At 42.2% G+C, this 16,397-nt stretch overlaps 1 protein-coding gene and 1 long non-coding RNA gene across 6 annotated transcripts; one reads left to right on the top strand and one right to left on the bottom strand.

The window, feature by feature from the left end:
• Positions 1–442: 442 nt before the first annotated feature.
• Positions 443–2,544, bottom strand: LOC146490562 (uncharacterized). The gene is made up of 2 exons (XR_014872414.1): positions 2,434–2,544; positions 443–1,817 (listed from the first exon to the last, which is right to left on the bottom strand). It is a non-coding gene; the product is annotated as an uncharacterized LOC146490562 (long non-coding RNA).
• On the top strand, positions 2,538–9,838 carry LOC146490561 (chloride channel CLIC-like protein 1). 5 transcript variants are annotated; one of them, XM_085151657.1, is made up of 12 exons: positions 2,538–2,794; positions 2,984–3,155; positions 3,264–3,371; positions 4,892–5,002; positions 5,146–5,367; positions 5,496–5,636; positions 5,741–5,840; positions 6,140–6,237; positions 6,767–6,913; positions 7,051–7,614; positions 8,730–8,756; positions 9,317–9,838. In XM_085151657.1, exons 2-12 carry the CDS (start codon positions 3,024–3,026, stop codon positions 9,410–9,412), a joined length of 1,746 nt encoding a protein of 581 aa, XP_085007783.1. In that variant the 5' UTR covers positions 2,538–2,794; positions 2,984–3,023; the 3' UTR covers positions 9,413–9,838. The 5 variants fall into 5 exon arrangements, 4 of the variants coding, with proteins under 4 accessions (XP_085007783.1, XP_085007782.1, XP_085007785.1 ...); XR_014872413.1 differs by adding an exon at positions 8,917–9,210 and having other exon boundaries at positions 2,744–3,155; XM_085151656.1 differs by having other exon boundaries at positions 2,744–2,891.
• Positions 9,839–16,397: the final 6,559 nt, after the last annotated feature.

Genomic DNA, 16,397 nt, shown 5'->3' with positions numbered 1-16,397 from the left:
GCAGCCACAGCTATAAAAGTGCAAAAACATCTGTCTTAGACTGCACAGGCCAAGCAGGAAGCGAACTCAACCTGATGAATGACCTCTTTTCTATTTCAAAAAGGCGCGAGTACTTCCTGAAGTCTGACCTGCACAGAAACATCTGCTCAGTGTCCTCGGTCATGCTGGATGCTTGAGAAACACTAACGCTGCTGTGACCTAAATAAATAAACTACATTTTTAAAATTTCTATTACCAAATTGTGTGCATCAATGCAAGTGTAAGAAAGCAAATCTGCTCAAGCACTTATTAGGATTTCTAGTACCTGATCCTTTATCTGTATTTCAGTTTGTGTAATTGTAAAAAATGCTCCTGTATGTTTACTTATGAAGTTGCATGTGTGGTTGAGCTGATTTTTAATATCAATACTACAGCTTTACCAAAATGGACTGTCCGTCCCCCCCCCCCAAAACTACATTACCCATGAGCCTTCGAACTTAAATTGCGTCACGCGTAAGGGCTTTGGAGCGTGATGTCACGGGGGTGGGCGTGGAAAGGATTTTGGCCCAATCTGCCATTTTGGGGGTCTAAGGCACACACAACAGCCATGGTTCGTTCTTGCTGTGTGGTCGGCTGCAATGTTCGATCGCACGACTGGCAAGAGAATAAGCTTGAAAATGGTTTTTCTTTTCATTCTTTCCCAACCTGGAAGCAACATGAGGCAGCTCGTGTATCAATGTTAGTAAACGAAGGCGTGTAGCCTGGATAGCAGCTGTGAGACGAGCTCCAGTTCTCTTCCATCTCCAGATATCTGTTGTTGCTCCAGACAGCTTCATTCCGGTAAGATCTAAATATGTTCATATCACTCTTTATAGCCTATTAGTTTTATTTACGATGTGCTCTGAGCTCATAGCAAATTAGAACAAACAGAACTACCTTCTATTTATAGAGTTGCTAATTATTTGGCATTATTGCAGCAAACCAGCCAATGAAATGGATGAAACACATCGTGACTGGGTCCCAGCGCTACACAAGGAACCTGCTTCAAACAAACCACCATGCCAATCAGGTTACTTCCTCCATGTGAGGGTGAAGAGGTGACCCTTCTGGATAAGATGGTGAAGGTTTGGTGAACAGTGTGATAGTAAAACCAGGGAAAAATGAAACTTGCACCTGTTAAACATTCCTAAGTCTTTTGCTGTATAAATAGCGGTATTTTTTTCAAAAGATACAGTAAATAAAGTAATATTAGTAGTGGGTGATACCATGTAAACACTGTCATGATTTTATGTAAACATTTTGTCATTTGTAAACTATAAATGACATGGATCCTACACTGTTACTGATGTGATGTTCTATAAAGTGGTTTAATAAAAAAAAAAGAGACAAACATTAGTTTGTTTCTTTATTCAACTTTTGAACAGTGGGACTCAGTCAGTACATATTCAGTAAATATGTACTGACTCCACAGTAGCAGGTGGGATTTTTCTTTTTAGAGGACGGTTCCTTTTACCTTTCAATATAGATGGTCTGTTTATGTTTTGATCAAGAGCCTTTTTTTGGGCAGCTGAAGAGGAGAAGTCTATCTTATGGCCAACCACTGACTGTATCTTGGTCACATTACCCAGCAAAATCCAGTATGCAGGTTCATCTGTAACAGTCCTTGTGCCACAGATCAACACTGCTGCTTCTACATTAAACAGAAGAGCAGTGACGTGGGTGCAGGTCTCCGCGACTCCGGCCTTACAGGTGCAGTGGGCGGCTTCAACCTTCCCTGTGATGCTCACAGTGACCCATGGCTGCAATGCTGGTTCATTCAGTCTTTGAGAGTGCAGTACCTGAAACAGACAAAGTTAATTTAAAGACAAGAACTATGAGCCAAGGCCGACATAAATGTGTTTAATCTACTTTATCATAAATGTAACAAAGTGTTTAGAAAGTTAGCACATACATGTAATTTTTCATTTCTTTATGTGTCCATCTATAGAACGTTGCATGTTATAGTGTAAATCTGCCTGTTCTCTGTCAGAAACCTGCAGAAAATGAACCTAAAGTATGTAATGCAAGGATGTCATCACTTTAGAGATGGAGAAAGCATAAAGTGACAATTATGAGTCACTTAATATGATAAGGAGATTCTGTAGGTCATTAATCAATGTATAAAAATAAAATGTATTTTTAGTGACACAAGATACAAATATGGAAGCAAGATGTATAATTAGGATTATTTATAATAAATATGAATAAATTATTGCAATTTCTTTAACCATAAAGAATAACTAAATCCTTCAGGACAATGTCACATCAATGCACTGAACTCACTATGTTATCCCTCTAACAGCCTCCACATGTTCTCACTGTAGTTTCCCCTCATGAATGAATTTATGCTGCACTAATGTGAATGTTTGCAGGGAAATCAAACGCATTTCACACGCAGTACTCGAGCTGACTTACCTTTGTTTGAATGACGATTTGTACGCGCTGACTCCACAGACAAGGTACGAGAATATGTCAGGCTACGTCAATAGCGGTTGGTCTTCAGGGTTTCTACTCCACGGCTGTATTTCATACGGGTCCACATTTCCAATGCACGCTATTTTCTGCAAGTACCGCCGCTTCGCCTCTGAACGAAATCGGTCTCTATACAGTCCATTCTCTTTTGAGCTGCTTTTAAGCATCTTGTAATCGTCGTTCCAACACAGTGTGTTTGTTTTGATTCGTAGACCCCGAAAATGGTGCCGCGCTCCCACAAAGCATTGCGGCGTGACGTCAACTCCAAAGCCCTGTACAGCAAAGCGGTTCCTTTTGTGGAAAGGTCTGTTATGTTGTTTTGTTCAGTATAGACGGTTTAGTGTTAATATGTGACCCACGCCTCAACCTGTCATATTACCTTAAACGTCACGTTTTATTCAGTGAGTCTGAAGTTGCTTTAAAAATTAGCTTTAAACTTAGCTAACGCTGCTAGCTAAAGTTGTGCACACCTGTGCTTGCTTTCACTGTCAAGGATCTAACTCTGGTTAGGAGCCTGTCTTCTCCCGGCCAGGATGTTATTTATTGCTTTGTTGTGGAGCCTGTCGCTCACTGCCGTGGGCCAGCAGGAGGACAACGAGTGGCTCGACCCTTACGATATGCTCAACTACGATGCTAGCACCAAAACGATGAGGAAGCCTACTGAGGTTGGGAGATTGTTTACTCTGACCCAGCCACATTTGACACGGTTCTGATCACTGTGGAGACGTTGTGTTGTCCAGCTCTGACATTAAGAGTGTGTATTTGCATCGCAGCCAGCAAGCTATGACAACGTGGGCACTAAAAGAAGAGAGTACAATCAGGACTCTAGCCCGACCGAGCTGACGTCCTGCAAAGTGCAAGTGGAGGACTTACAGAAACAGGTTGGTGTTTTGAATAAGAAATCAGGCACAATGCATATTCATATTTTCAAAATGTAAGTTTTCCCCCATTCAAATTGAATGAGTTAATTGAAGGTGTAGAACTGAAAAACAATTTCCAATTTGTCTAACAGTATGGCTCCAGGCTTATTACTTTCTTCTCATTGTTAGCACAATTGTTGACACGTTTTACACTCCTGAGTCAAGCTCTGCGTTCAAGCTTAGAAAACAATTTCATGTACCTTTTTAAACAGAATTGTGTGGGATGTTTAAGGAGTCTGAAAAGTTTTTTTCTGAGGGACTTTTGAAATGTAGCCTCTAAAAAGAAACTAAAGTATGATCTGAGGATCAGGGATAGGACTAGCTGCATTCTAAGCCTCTCACTTTCTATTAACTAGAGTCAGACTTACAGATACTGGACCAACAAGAGTATCAGGACATTACCATAGTAAAAGTCAGGCTGTTACTATGGTGTCATCACATAGTTAGCCTATCACATTCATTCACATTTTATGTATACATATGCACTCGCTGTGCATGTTTTAGAATAGAATAGAATAGAATAATCCTTTAATTGTCCCACAAGGGGAAATTTGGTTGTAACAGCAGCCAAAAATACAAATATACAAACAAACAGTACACAGGACACGGAACAGAAACATACATAATTTTTCTTACATATTTACATTAAGGACAATGGTTACTATAAACAGAGAGTACTGTACAGTTATTAAATTAAATAAAAATAATTACAGGTAAGAGGCAAACCAGGTTGTAGTGCGAATTGGTTAATTAACTAACGTATTGCAGTTACAGCATTGATGTAAACATCTATGTTTGTTGGGAGCAGTTCTGATTGTACAGTCTGACAGCTGCAGGGAGGAAGGACCTGCGGAAACGCTCCTTCATGCATCTAGGATGCAGCAGTCTGTCACTGAAGGAGCTCTGCAGTTCAGCAACATTTACATGCATGGGCTGGGAGACTCTGTCCATCAGAGATGTTATTTTGGCCAGAGTCCTTCTGTCTCACACCACCTGCACTGGGTCCAGGGTGCATCCCAGAACAGAGCTGGCCTTCCTGATGAGTTTATCCAACCTCTTCCTCTCAGCTGCCGATAAACTGCTGCTCCAACATACTACACTGTAAAAAATGACAGATGCCACCACAGAGTCATAGAAGGTCTTTAAAAGCGCTCCCTGGACTCCAAGCGCTCCCTGGACACTTTATTAGGTACACCTTGTTAGTCCTGTGTTGGAGCCTCTTTTGCATTTAGAGCTGTCATATGTTCAACAAGGTTCTGGAAACATTTCAGTTCCACCACATCCCAAAGGTGCTCTATTGGCTCGAGATCATCACTGAATGTACAAGAAACCAATTATACATGATTTGAGTTTTGTTACTACTTCTAGAACAGCCATCAGTGGGTCAGCAACAAGACTCGGGTAGGCTGAGATGTTTAAATTATGGCGAAGTGTGCCAAGAAGATATCCTTCATATCGTTACACCACCTTCCTTCCTTCAGAATGAAGATCAAAAGAAGACGATCAAGCTCATCTCACAACAGCCAACATGCAGTCCAGTGTTCAAGCGATTTCTGAGCAGACTGTTGAAGGAAATACAAAGAGTGGGTGTGGTAGGTGGTCATCTCATGTTTTATGGTGAATTATGAGATTTTAGTTGAACATATTGTGCCATAATTTTTATTCTCTGTTTCAATAATTGGCCAAGTGTCATAAATATTGCAATTTTAAGACACTTGCTCTAATTTCTCCCCAGCCCAGTGACTCCACAGATGTCTTTTTTGATGCCAAAGTCAAACTGTCCAAACAAGCCATGACAGAGATCCAGACACTTCTGGAGGGTGAAGACAGATGGAGAACAGGCGCTCTGGACAACGCCATCAGTCAGATACTCGTGGACCTTAAACCGCATGATTATGAGGCTTGGAAGTGGCGATTTGAAGACACCTTTGGGGTGGAGCTGGACACAGTATTAAAAGTAAGTTTTTAGTAGCTTTTACCTCTGGCTTTCTTCTATTCTGACTCTTCTTAATGCTTCTACTGTGCTTTAATGGTCTATTTCTATTTTCTGTAACCACTCAAACTGTACTCTGCTCTCTCCTCCAGATCGGGTTATTTATCCTGATTATAGTAGTCATTATCAGCACCGAACTGTGGACAACGATCTCCTGGTTTGTGCAGTTCCGACGACTGTTTGCTGTCTGCTTCTTCGTTAGTATTATCTGGAACTGGTTCTACCTGTACAAGGTAAATAGGAGCTCCTGCAGCTTTCAGTGGTTTCAGTTTAGCTGTATTTTAGTGCTTTGATTGTAAAATACAATGTTTTTAATAAATATGTATATTTTGTTCAGATTGCCTTTGCTGAGCATCAAAATAATATAGTGAAGATGGAGGGCTTTAATGCAAAATGCACTGGGGTGAAGAAAATTGACTGGAGTGACAGTTTGAAAGGTATGCAATCACCAAGCATGAACAGTCACGGCATTCTGTGAAAACCTCTTGCATCTAAAATATTAACTGGCTGAGAAAAACATTCCTTTTTAGAGCGTATTAAATATCATTTTGAAATACGTTTCACTGCACAGCCATGAGATGGAGAGGAATTTAAGTCCCTGTGGAGTCATTGTGCAAACTCTGAAGTCTCAGCTGCTTTAACAGTTTTAGACTCCAGCATTGCTGTTTTGCATATATTAAGCATATTTGGCTCATAACGTCTGCCTAAGCTTGGACCTGTATTTGGTATCCTGCAGAGTGGTTTAGAAGCACCTGGACTCTTCAAGATGACCCCTGTAAGAGATACTATGAAGTTCTTATGGTTAATCCCATCCTGTTGGTACCTCCAACCAAGGTAGGCCACTCTTTGGAATGTCTGTTAAGGGTTATTGAGGTTTTGCGGACACATCACCACTAAACACGTGGTTTTAATTTGGCTGCCATTTTGGACATGTGACAAATATGTTGACAGCGTAGAAGTGAGCAAGTAAGTTGCCAGTCACACACTGCCCACGACCATACGACAACCTCCAGTTGTGAAGTAAAAAGTACAAATTTTGAAATTGCATTTTGAAACATCTTGGCTGCAGCACTGAAGCACAACTTTTGCTTCCATGTCCAGTTTGTGTCACACTTTTTCAAGTTGTGCAACTGCTCGGCTATTAGTTGGCAAGTTGTTGCAGACAAACGTGAAAAATTACAGCCACCGTGGCAAAAACCAAAGTTGTCACCAGGAGGATTTTGGTACAGCACCTTCTTTACACCGATTTTACCCAGCAACCAGCCTATCTTGTTCTAACTGCTATATATTTTTACCATGCCAAACTGTGTTCCTTGGTATGCGCTTGGACTTTGTTATGACCTAGACATCCTTCCCTTTTTAGGCAATCTCCGTTACCATTACGACCTTCATCACAGAGCCACTGAAGCACTTCGGACAGGGAATCAGTGAATTTCTTCGAGCGCTCCTTAAAGATCTACCAGTTACCCTGCAGATCCCAGTCCTGCTCACTATCGTGATCGCCGTTGTGGTACAAATTGTCCCCTTTTTCACATTAATTCACATTATGGAGCTTGCTTTGTATACACAGCATTATTCGCATTAATAAAGCAATACATTGTATGTCTTTGCTTTGTATATATAAATATATGTTTGACTCTTCTACAGGTGTTCATGTATGGAAGTGTGCAAGCAGCCTTCCAGCATGGCATCATGGCACCTCTACGCCGCCCTCGAAGGGATCCACCACCACCACCAGAGCTGGAACAACCGCAAGCGCAACCTCGCCTCAGGATTGAGGACTGCGATCATTTTGCAGGAGGGGATGCACCTCAACAGCAACATGCCCTAAGGTACAGAGCTGATGAAGCCAGATTAAACAGGAATGACTTGCATCAGAGGAGACCCAACAGGCAGTGGGTTGAGACTCTAGGAACTGCTGAGGATGAGCCGGACGCTGAGCGGGCCAAGGAAGTTCCTGAGGCAGACCAGAATCCATCTGTTGAGCCAGATTCAGAAAACCAGCAGGGAGCAGAAGAACGGCCACCAGCAGCAAAGGATAACAGCGTTGGTGAAAACAAAGCCAAATCGGAGCCAAAAGCTGCTCGGTCAGATTCGTCTGAGTCGAAGAATAAAACTTCAAAAGGGAATGAGAACCTTTCTCAGGATCAACCAGACAGAGATGTTGCACTGCTCAGACCTGAGCTCCCAGACGTACAGCCTATCGATGAGGTGAGGCCCCCCCCCCCTTTTTTTTTTTTAGATTTTTGTTTATATTCATTAGGGCTGCCACAAACGATTATTTTGATAGTCGACTAGTCACCGATTATTTTTGCGATTAGTAAACTAATCAGATCATCATCCATTGAACGTAAAAGTACAGCTTATTGCACCAGCGGCATCTGCTCTTATATAACTATCATTAGCTTACAGCTTTAAGTGTTTCAGGTATGTGCTAACTAAAAATAAAGACAAGATGATAGTTTATTAAATTTTAATGAAATTTGTAGATTGTTTCGGTGGAGTTTAATAAACTCACCGGAGTATGTTCTCGAGCATCTCACAGTTCTGATGATCAGCTGTCTGCTTGACGTTTATTCAGCTGTGTAAAAACTATAACTTTAATCTCCTCAGTAACAAATAAAATACTAAAAAAAAGCCAAACAATAACATTTTGAAGTTATATAAGTGACTTATATATCATGTTTAACCTGAGTAGCGAAAGACGGCGGTGGGTTTGAAAACGATTTGCCGGGAGTCCAGTGTTCTCACGGCTCTAGTGAGCCTAGCCCCCGGCTAGCTATCGAGCTAGTGGGTAACAGACGTCTCCGAAAACGTCGGAGCGCTTTTGAAAATATGTGGTGTCTTGATAAACTGAGCAGATATTTGAGGTTTACACAGCTACATTCTCGCCTGAAAATATGTTAAACGTTTATTTTGTGACCCAGAAAGAATAATAAGAGTAACATTAAAACGAACTAGCTGCCGCCATTGTTGGAAACTGAGCTGGGCTGCGCTATGAATTCTGGGACGCAGCTTCTTCTTCTTCGGGGTTTAACGGCAGCTGGCATCCTTGTACATGCAGTGCTGCCATCTTCTGTTTCAGTCTGTTATTACACTCTTAAATCCTGCTACTTATTCCTGCGTCTTTTGTGATCTTACAAAGCTTCAAACGACGCGTCGACTATTAAATCAGTTGTCAACGATTTTGATAGTCGACGTAATCGTGACTAGTCGACTAATCGTGGCAGCCCTAATATTCATCCAACCAAATTAGACACACAGCAGTGGTTTTTAACGGAGACTAATGTTGTTCTTATTTTTTTAATGCACTCATGGACGGGAAGGTGAATATTCACATGCAACATAAATTGGTAACAAAGTATTTAATGACATTAACATTTCATTTTTCCTACATTTTTGTCTTTGTTCTTTTTTATGTATTTATACCTGCTGAGTTTGTCTTAGTTTTGTTAATGTAGAGCCAGTAATGCGTTATCATTACTGCTTTTTTTTCTGCTTTGCATATGTTAGATTTCTGTTGCTACCACACCACTGACGTTTGTTCAACAATAGTGGATTTCAATCCTGGTGAGCTTGATGGAGCTCTCTCAGTATACGCAGCAATAAAGTGCATGTCAGCGACTGTATCTTCATTACATCGTTTTGTTTTTGTCATTTGAGGACGTTTTGCAGCAAATAATTAGTGGCTTCATAGTTGTATAATTTACACATTTGCAAGTTCCCTGGTTTGATCCCAGGAGGAGACACATTTGATGCTGATGGGTAAACAGCTGTATCAAATTAAGCATGGAGCTACCCGCTGTGGTAACTAAAATGATAACTTTGGTTTATGAGTGTATTATTTGCTGCTAAAAGGTACTTTTTAATATGTAATTAATTTGTAATGCATTTCTGTTCTGTTTCTCTGCAGCACCCAGAACCCTCACATGAAGACTCCTCACTGCGACGCTCTGTAAATTTTAAAGCTCCCGTCCAGGAGACTGGTGGAAATAATGAATACATCTGACTAACAGATGTACAGATGGTGTTAAAATGAATTAACAGGATGACGGGATTACCACCACGCAGTGTGGTTGTTTGCTGCTGTGCGGTCACCTGTATGTGGCTATCCATGAGGGACAACTGCTCGGGATAATTGTTTTGCTGGTGAATTCTGATTTCCCGCTGGCAAAACGTTTGGGAAATCATGCAGCACCAGGCTGGAACAGTGTTGTTTACTCAGTTTGGTGTTCCTGTGTGCTTTTTGGTGTCTTTGGAATCGTTGTTAAAATTGGAACTATATTTGACGAGCTGTATAATAAGTCAGTGCTGCAAATTAAAAAAGATGTTTTGAATTTTTAACTAGAGCCTGACTGAGGACACATTTTTGGAACTGGGGACTTTTAAGGAATAAAAAGTTCTGAATATGTGGAAATAAATGCACTATTACTAATGTTGTTTGTCACTGGGCTGTACGATATTTTTATGTTTATTCTTTTGAAGAAATGCTACCACACATTTTGGTTTTGCTACATATCATTGATGAATAACTGGCCATCCAGTGAGCCGTGTTTTGTGCCAGCTGCGCTCTCACTCGTTCTGTCGGCGGTGCTGGTTTAACCCGAGGATGCGGCGGGGCGGGAGTGCCATCAGCCGGGTATGGTCGTGCGTGCTCCGCCTTTCCGAACGGATATTTTTGTAGCGCAAATGTATTTTTTCAAATCCCTTCAGCAAAATACAGAGACCCAACCTCACAACGATCAACAGTTTTATAGCTAGTCATTTTAATTGTTTAACACTCATTCCTCAGCATCACTTTCACATGACCGCGGACGGAGTGGCGCATGTCGAGCGGAGAGGGGGCGCATTTGGAAAAGAGCTCCACACCTCAGCCAGATTTGAGCTGGTCATCCTCCTCCAACATCTTTAACCTTTCCAAAGTGTTCACTCTTCCACTCTTTCCGGCTGGTGGAGGAAGAGGGCTTGCAGGGAGTTGCAGAAAAAATACGCCTGCATCGTAATTAAGCAGGTGTTGTGCCAAAAAGTGATTGCCTGCCAAAAACTGATTTCCAATGTTTCCCTGTATTTTTTTTTATGTCTAATATCTTTACGTATGTTGGTAAATAGACTTCGGTGAACAGCGTTTACAAAGGGGTTATATATAGAATTTAAAAAGTATCTGTTTTTTACTTGTGTCAAGCCAGCCTCCAATTCGAGACTTGCAGTCAAGCCAGCCTCCAGTTTATTTTCTGTTCCCTGTGTATTCAAAGTATTACGGGAAGGGATGTGGAAACCGGATTTAAAAATAAAAGTCAACTTCGAGTGAATTAACAGATATGTTAAGAACATAATAACATATAATTTAGGCTGGGTTTTTTTTTTTTACAAACTGTAATGTTAGATCTATATGACACAGCCTTGTACCCTAATTGTGCCCTGTCACTATCAAGGCCAGGGACTAGAAAGAGAGAGCATATTTCTCCTGTTTTGGCTTCCCTTCATTGGCTTCCTGTTAAATCCAGAATTGAATTCAAAATCCTGCTCCTCACATACAAGGTCTTAAATAATCAGGCCCCATCTTATCTTAATGACCTTGTAGTACCATATCACCCTATTAGAGCACTTCGCTCCCGCTCTGCAGGCCTACTTGTTGTTCCTAGAGTATTTAAAAGTAGAATGGGAGGCAGAGCCTTCAGTTTTCAGGCCCCTCTTCTGTGGAACCAGCTTCCAGTTTGGATTCGGGAGACAGACACTATCTCTACTTTTAAGATTAGGCTTCAAACTTTCCTTTTTGCTAAAGCATATAGTTAGGGCTGGACCAGGTGACCCTGAATCCTCCCTTAGTTATGCTGCAATAGACGTAGGCTGCCGGGGGATTCCCATGATGCATTGAGTTTTTCCTTTCCAGTCACCTTTCTCACTCACTATGTGTTAACAGACCTCTCTGCATTGAATCATATCTGTTATTAACCTCTGTCTCTCTTCCACAGCATGTCTTTTATCCTGTCTTCCTTCTCTCACCCCAACCGGTCTCAGCAGCTGGCCGCCCCTCCCTGAGCCTGGTTCTGCCGGAGGTTTCTTCCTGTTAAAAGGGAGTTTTTCCTTCCCACTGTCGCCAAAGTGCTTGCTCATAGGGGGTCATATGATTGTTGGGTTTTTCTCTGTATCTATGAAGCGCCTTGAGGCGACTTTTGTTGTGATTTGGCGCTATATAAATAAAATCGAATTGAATTGAATTGAATTGACCCATGGCTGTATGCACGAATAAAAAAAAAAGAAGAAAAGAAATAACATGCTGGTGCAAAAAATATCCCAAACACATTCCCAGATTGCCTAACTTTTCATCTCCAGGCTGCATGAATTTGATTTATGAGACTAGATTAACATTTACCAGACTTCTTCAGTCTCAACTGAAAACTGTACTCTCCATGTCATTCGCTTTGGTTTGTTTCAGTGTTTGGTTTTTAAATACACAGCACGTGGCACTCTCTCTCTATCTCTCTGTCTCTCACACACACACACACACACACAGACAGACAGAGACACACTGTGAGGTCTGCAGGGCAAAATTTGAATTTCAGTGCATGAAATTTGCCTCCCTCCAGTGGCCACCTGCAGGTATGACGAGGTTTAAAGGATAGGATAGGATAGGATACGGTTAGGGTTAGGGGTTATAGCAAAATATCCAAGAGAGGATGGGACAAAAGTGGAATAACTGAAAAAGTAAGAGGTGTAGAGGGCTGATGTTGGTGTCTAGGTGGGGGTTCCGGTGGTTTCCGGACGCTGTGGTGAAGAGCCCACGCCGATGGCTTTTTCGGTTCTGGAGATATGGCGAACTGGACCAAAAAGGATGGGACAAAACGGTCCCAATCGGAGAAAGGAAGGTCCAGAGGGCCTGGTTCAACTGGCATTGCGTTGCTTGTGTCCAGGCACATTCGTGGACGCCCGACATGGCATCTTTCAGAGTACCTTTGCAGGATGGGGCAGTAGTTGGAGAACGGTCGTGTGATGCATCCACGGATGCAGAATCCTTCCCCGACTCCAAGGGTGCCTGCGCTGTCTTTGTCAGACACTCCTATCCGGAGATAGAGCTGTAAACCTTTTTCGGAAGAAGCTTACCTGCACAGAAGCGCTTGCAGCAGGAGACAGCAGAAGGGACAGCAGAACCAGGCCTTTGGAGCACTGCGTCATCTTCTCGTGCACACATATGCCTTCTGGATGCACTCTACGATTGGAGAGCAAGACATCATCGGTTACAACAAATAATACAGTGTCTGTCTGCTTCTTTCATTCACTTTTGTTTGTTTCAGTGTTTGGTTTTTAAATTCACAGCAAGTGGCGCTCTCTCTCTCTCTGTCTCACACACACACACACACACACACACACACACACCAGAGCACACAGACAGAAGCAGGGCAGCTGCTGTCCAACTGTGATTTGACAAGAGGCGCTCCCTCTGCTGGCTCAATGCGGTACAAAGTGTCAGAGAAGGTGTTCGCGCAGTGGATCTGAACAGCTTGGGACAATCAATTGCCTCTGTGTTCCACAGGAGGGCGCACAGCTGGAAAGTCCTGTGCATTACATGTTAAAGTTGTTTCAAGTTCATTTACTTGTAATGTTTGTGTAAAAGACACACACACACACACACACACAGAGTGGCTCACTGATAAGGGAAAAAGAAGAGAAATGAGCAGAGATTTCAGTAACTACATCAAAGCAAAAGAATTGAGAATTTTGTTTTTTTCTTTTTGTTTTCATTCTTGATATATATATTTTTCTAACCCTCTATTTTTAAACAAGGAAAATGAACTCCACCTTTTTAAATCACTGTCATAACGATTCCACAGGTTAACTCCTCTAACAGAAACACATCTCTGCTTTATATTTGTCCTTATCTTGTTTTTTTTTAAAGAAATCTGTTCCCCTTAAGTCATATTGACTCTCTCTGACTTTAAACAGCTTCTGAGTACTGGGGCAAAGCAAGTTATTTTGTGCTTTATACATTATGTGTGCCATTTTATATTCAACTAAATCATAAAATTTCAGGGTATTCAAATTAATAAACAAAATGTTAGTTGGTTCTATATAGTTTGATTGGTTTATAATTCTTATAGCTCTTTTTTGTAACTTGAAAATAGGAAGAGTTTTCGTTTTATATGCAGTACCCCATATCTCCAGCCAGTCAGTCATATATGGAAACAACAGAGTACAATGGTAAATGGCCTGCATTTGTATGGCGCAGTTCTAGTCCTTAAGGACTAGACAAGGTTCTTCCTGACCTTGTACTTTCTCCTCACGTTCCCTCTTTCCTCTCTCCCTCTTTGGACTGACAATCATACACAAATAGATTGTATTCAATTAGATGAAAAATTACATTAATATAAAATAAATTCTATTAAGATCACTAACAAAAAGTCCACTCTCAGTGTACTTTCAACCAAAAGGCAAATAACCAAACCACATGAACATCTAATAAAAGATATAAATATTGAAACACTGATCCAACATTATTCTTGATTGATGGATCATTTGATTTTATACTTTTACCTGACGTGGCTCCTTTTTTTGAAAAAACTTCCTCATATCTATTATGAACCTGGCTGTCTCTCTGTACACACACACACACACACACACACACACACACACACAGAAACACACACACACACTGTGAGGTCTGCAGGGCAAAATTTGAATTTCAGTGCATGAAATTTTCCTCCCTCCAGTGGCCACCTGCAGGTATGACGAGGTTTAAAGGTTAGGATAGGGATAGGTTATGGTTGGCGTTAGGTTATAGCAAAAAAGCCAGGAGAGGATGGGACAAAAGTGGAATAACTGGAAAAGTAAGAGGTGTAGAGGGCTTATGTTGGTGTCTAGGTGGGGGTTAGGGTTGGGTTAGGGTTAGGGGGTAATAGCCAGTAGTTGACCGAATAAAATGGAATAACTCGAAAAGTAAGTGTCATAGAGGGATGGAAGTGGTGTCTATTGGGGGGTTTTGGGGGCCTCCGGACACCCTGGTGAAGACCCCATGTCGATCGCACCAACAGTTCTGGACTTAGGCAAAATCGGTCAAAATTTGACCGAATAAAAAGTTCAAAGTTGGAGATAGCAGTGTCTGATCGGGCTTATTCGATCACCACTGTACTCCCCAGGCCCTGCCGGGTCGTTAGACACCCAACATGGCAGGGATCGGTCACTTAACATGTGACCGAATATTTTTGGTCAGGTGACTGATCATAGTCATGTGACCTATCGACGGATGCGGAATCGAACCGGGATGCCAATTATGCGATCCGTATCTGTCCTAGCGACGGGTGAGGGCAGATACGGTAGCTGGGACCAGAACCAGAAAGGCAGTGAGTGCAGGGGGCTGCCTTTTAGGCTCCTATCCCAAGGGTAAAGCGTACCCTGGTGGCCAGTCAGGGTATGACTCACTGCTGGCTGCCAGCAGAGGTCACCATCAGACATGCCCTTCAGTATCATGGTGTTGTGTGTTGTTGGTTTTTGAGGTGCATGATGGGCGATATATGCAAATTATGGAAGGGAGCGTACTTCCTTGTTCCCATGATGCTTAGCTGTTCTCTCATGGCTATAATTGGGCTAGCTTAGCATTTGGCTAGCTTAGCATTAGCATTTTTGCTAACTTCTCTGAGGTGCTTCCTGGAGTAAAGGGAAGTGAGTCCCTACTGTTTCCTGTGGTGGTAGCTTAGCATTGGGCTAGCTTAGCATTAGCATTTTTGCTAACTTCTCTGAGGTGCTTCCTGGAGTAAAGGGAAGTGAGTCCCTACTGTTTCCTGTGGTGGTATCTTAGCATTGGGCTAGCTTAGCATTAGCATTTTTGCTAACTTTTGTGAGATGTTTTGTGAAGTGAAAGGAAGTGACTTGCACTTGTTTTCCCTAGTGTTTTCCACTTGTTTTCCCTAGTGTTTGGTGATGTTTTCTTAGGTTTTCCCACTGGTTTCCCCTAGTGTTATGGTTAGGGCTTGCCACTTGTTTCCCCTAGTGTTCTGGTCAGGGTTTGGCACTTGTTTCCCCTAGTGTTAGGGTCAGGGTTTGCCACTTTGGGCTAGCTTAGCATTAGCATTTTTGCTAACTTTTCTGACATGTTTTGTGAAGTGAAAGGAAGTGACTTGCACTTGTTTTCCCTAGTGTTTGCCGATGTTTTCTTAGGTTTTCCCACTGGTTTCCCCTAGTGTTATGGTTAGGGCTTGCCACTTGTTTCCCCTAGTGTTAGGGTCAGGGTTTGCCACTTTGGGCTAGCTTAGCATTAGCATTTTTGCTAGGGTTAGGGTCAGGGGGTTAGGGGTTAGGGGTTAGGGTTAGGGGTTAGGGGTTAGGGTTAGGTTAGGGTTAGGGTTAGGGGTTAGGGTTAGGGTAGGGTTAGGGTTAGGGTAGGGTTAGGGTTAGGGGTTAGGGTTAGGGTTAGGGGTTAGGGTTAGGGTTAGGGGTTAGGGTTAGGGGTTAGGGTTAGGGTAGGGTTAGGGTTAGGGGTTAGGGTTAGGGTTAGGGGGTTAGGGTTAGGGGAAGGGGACTGAGCCTGCCACCTCTGTGAGGCAGGAAATGCACGGGCCATCCCTCCCGAAGGAAACCCACCCTGCTGGTTGTCACGATTACGGGAAAGCCTCCGCCTTTTCCCGTATCGGACGACGGTCCAATCTGCTGAGGCCATCCGGTCCTCAGTCTTTGGCAAATTTTTGCGTTTGTGTTTTTGTGTTGTATGTTTTGTATATTGTTGTAGTTCTTGTGGGTTCGCCTTTGTTATCTAAACAATTATAACTCTTAATTGAGCTTTTATGAGGCGAGATACAAATGAAAAAAATGAAAGAAAAAAGAATAAAGAAAAAGTAAAACAAAAGCTTTATTTAATTAATCAAAAACGTTCAAAAAATAGTGTGCCGTACGCGCAACGTTTCGACCCCTCAAGGGTCTTCCTCAGGCGCTTGGCACACAAAAAAACTGCTGCGAAAATGTGGCTGTAATGCACAGTGCTGCGGCTGGTAAGAGATGTTCACTCT

The sequence above is a fragment of the Neolamprologus multifasciatus genome, chromosome 23, assembly GCF_963576455.1.
Source record: "Neolamprologus multifasciatus chromosome 23, fNeoMul1.2, whole genome shotgun sequence".
Classification (NCBI taxonomy): domain Eukaryota; kingdom Metazoa; phylum Chordata; class Actinopteri; order Cichliformes; family Cichlidae; genus Neolamprologus; species Neolamprologus multifasciatus.
The sequence above is the reverse complement of the archived record's forward strand: the minus strand, read 5'-3'. Positions and strand labels throughout refer to the sequence as shown.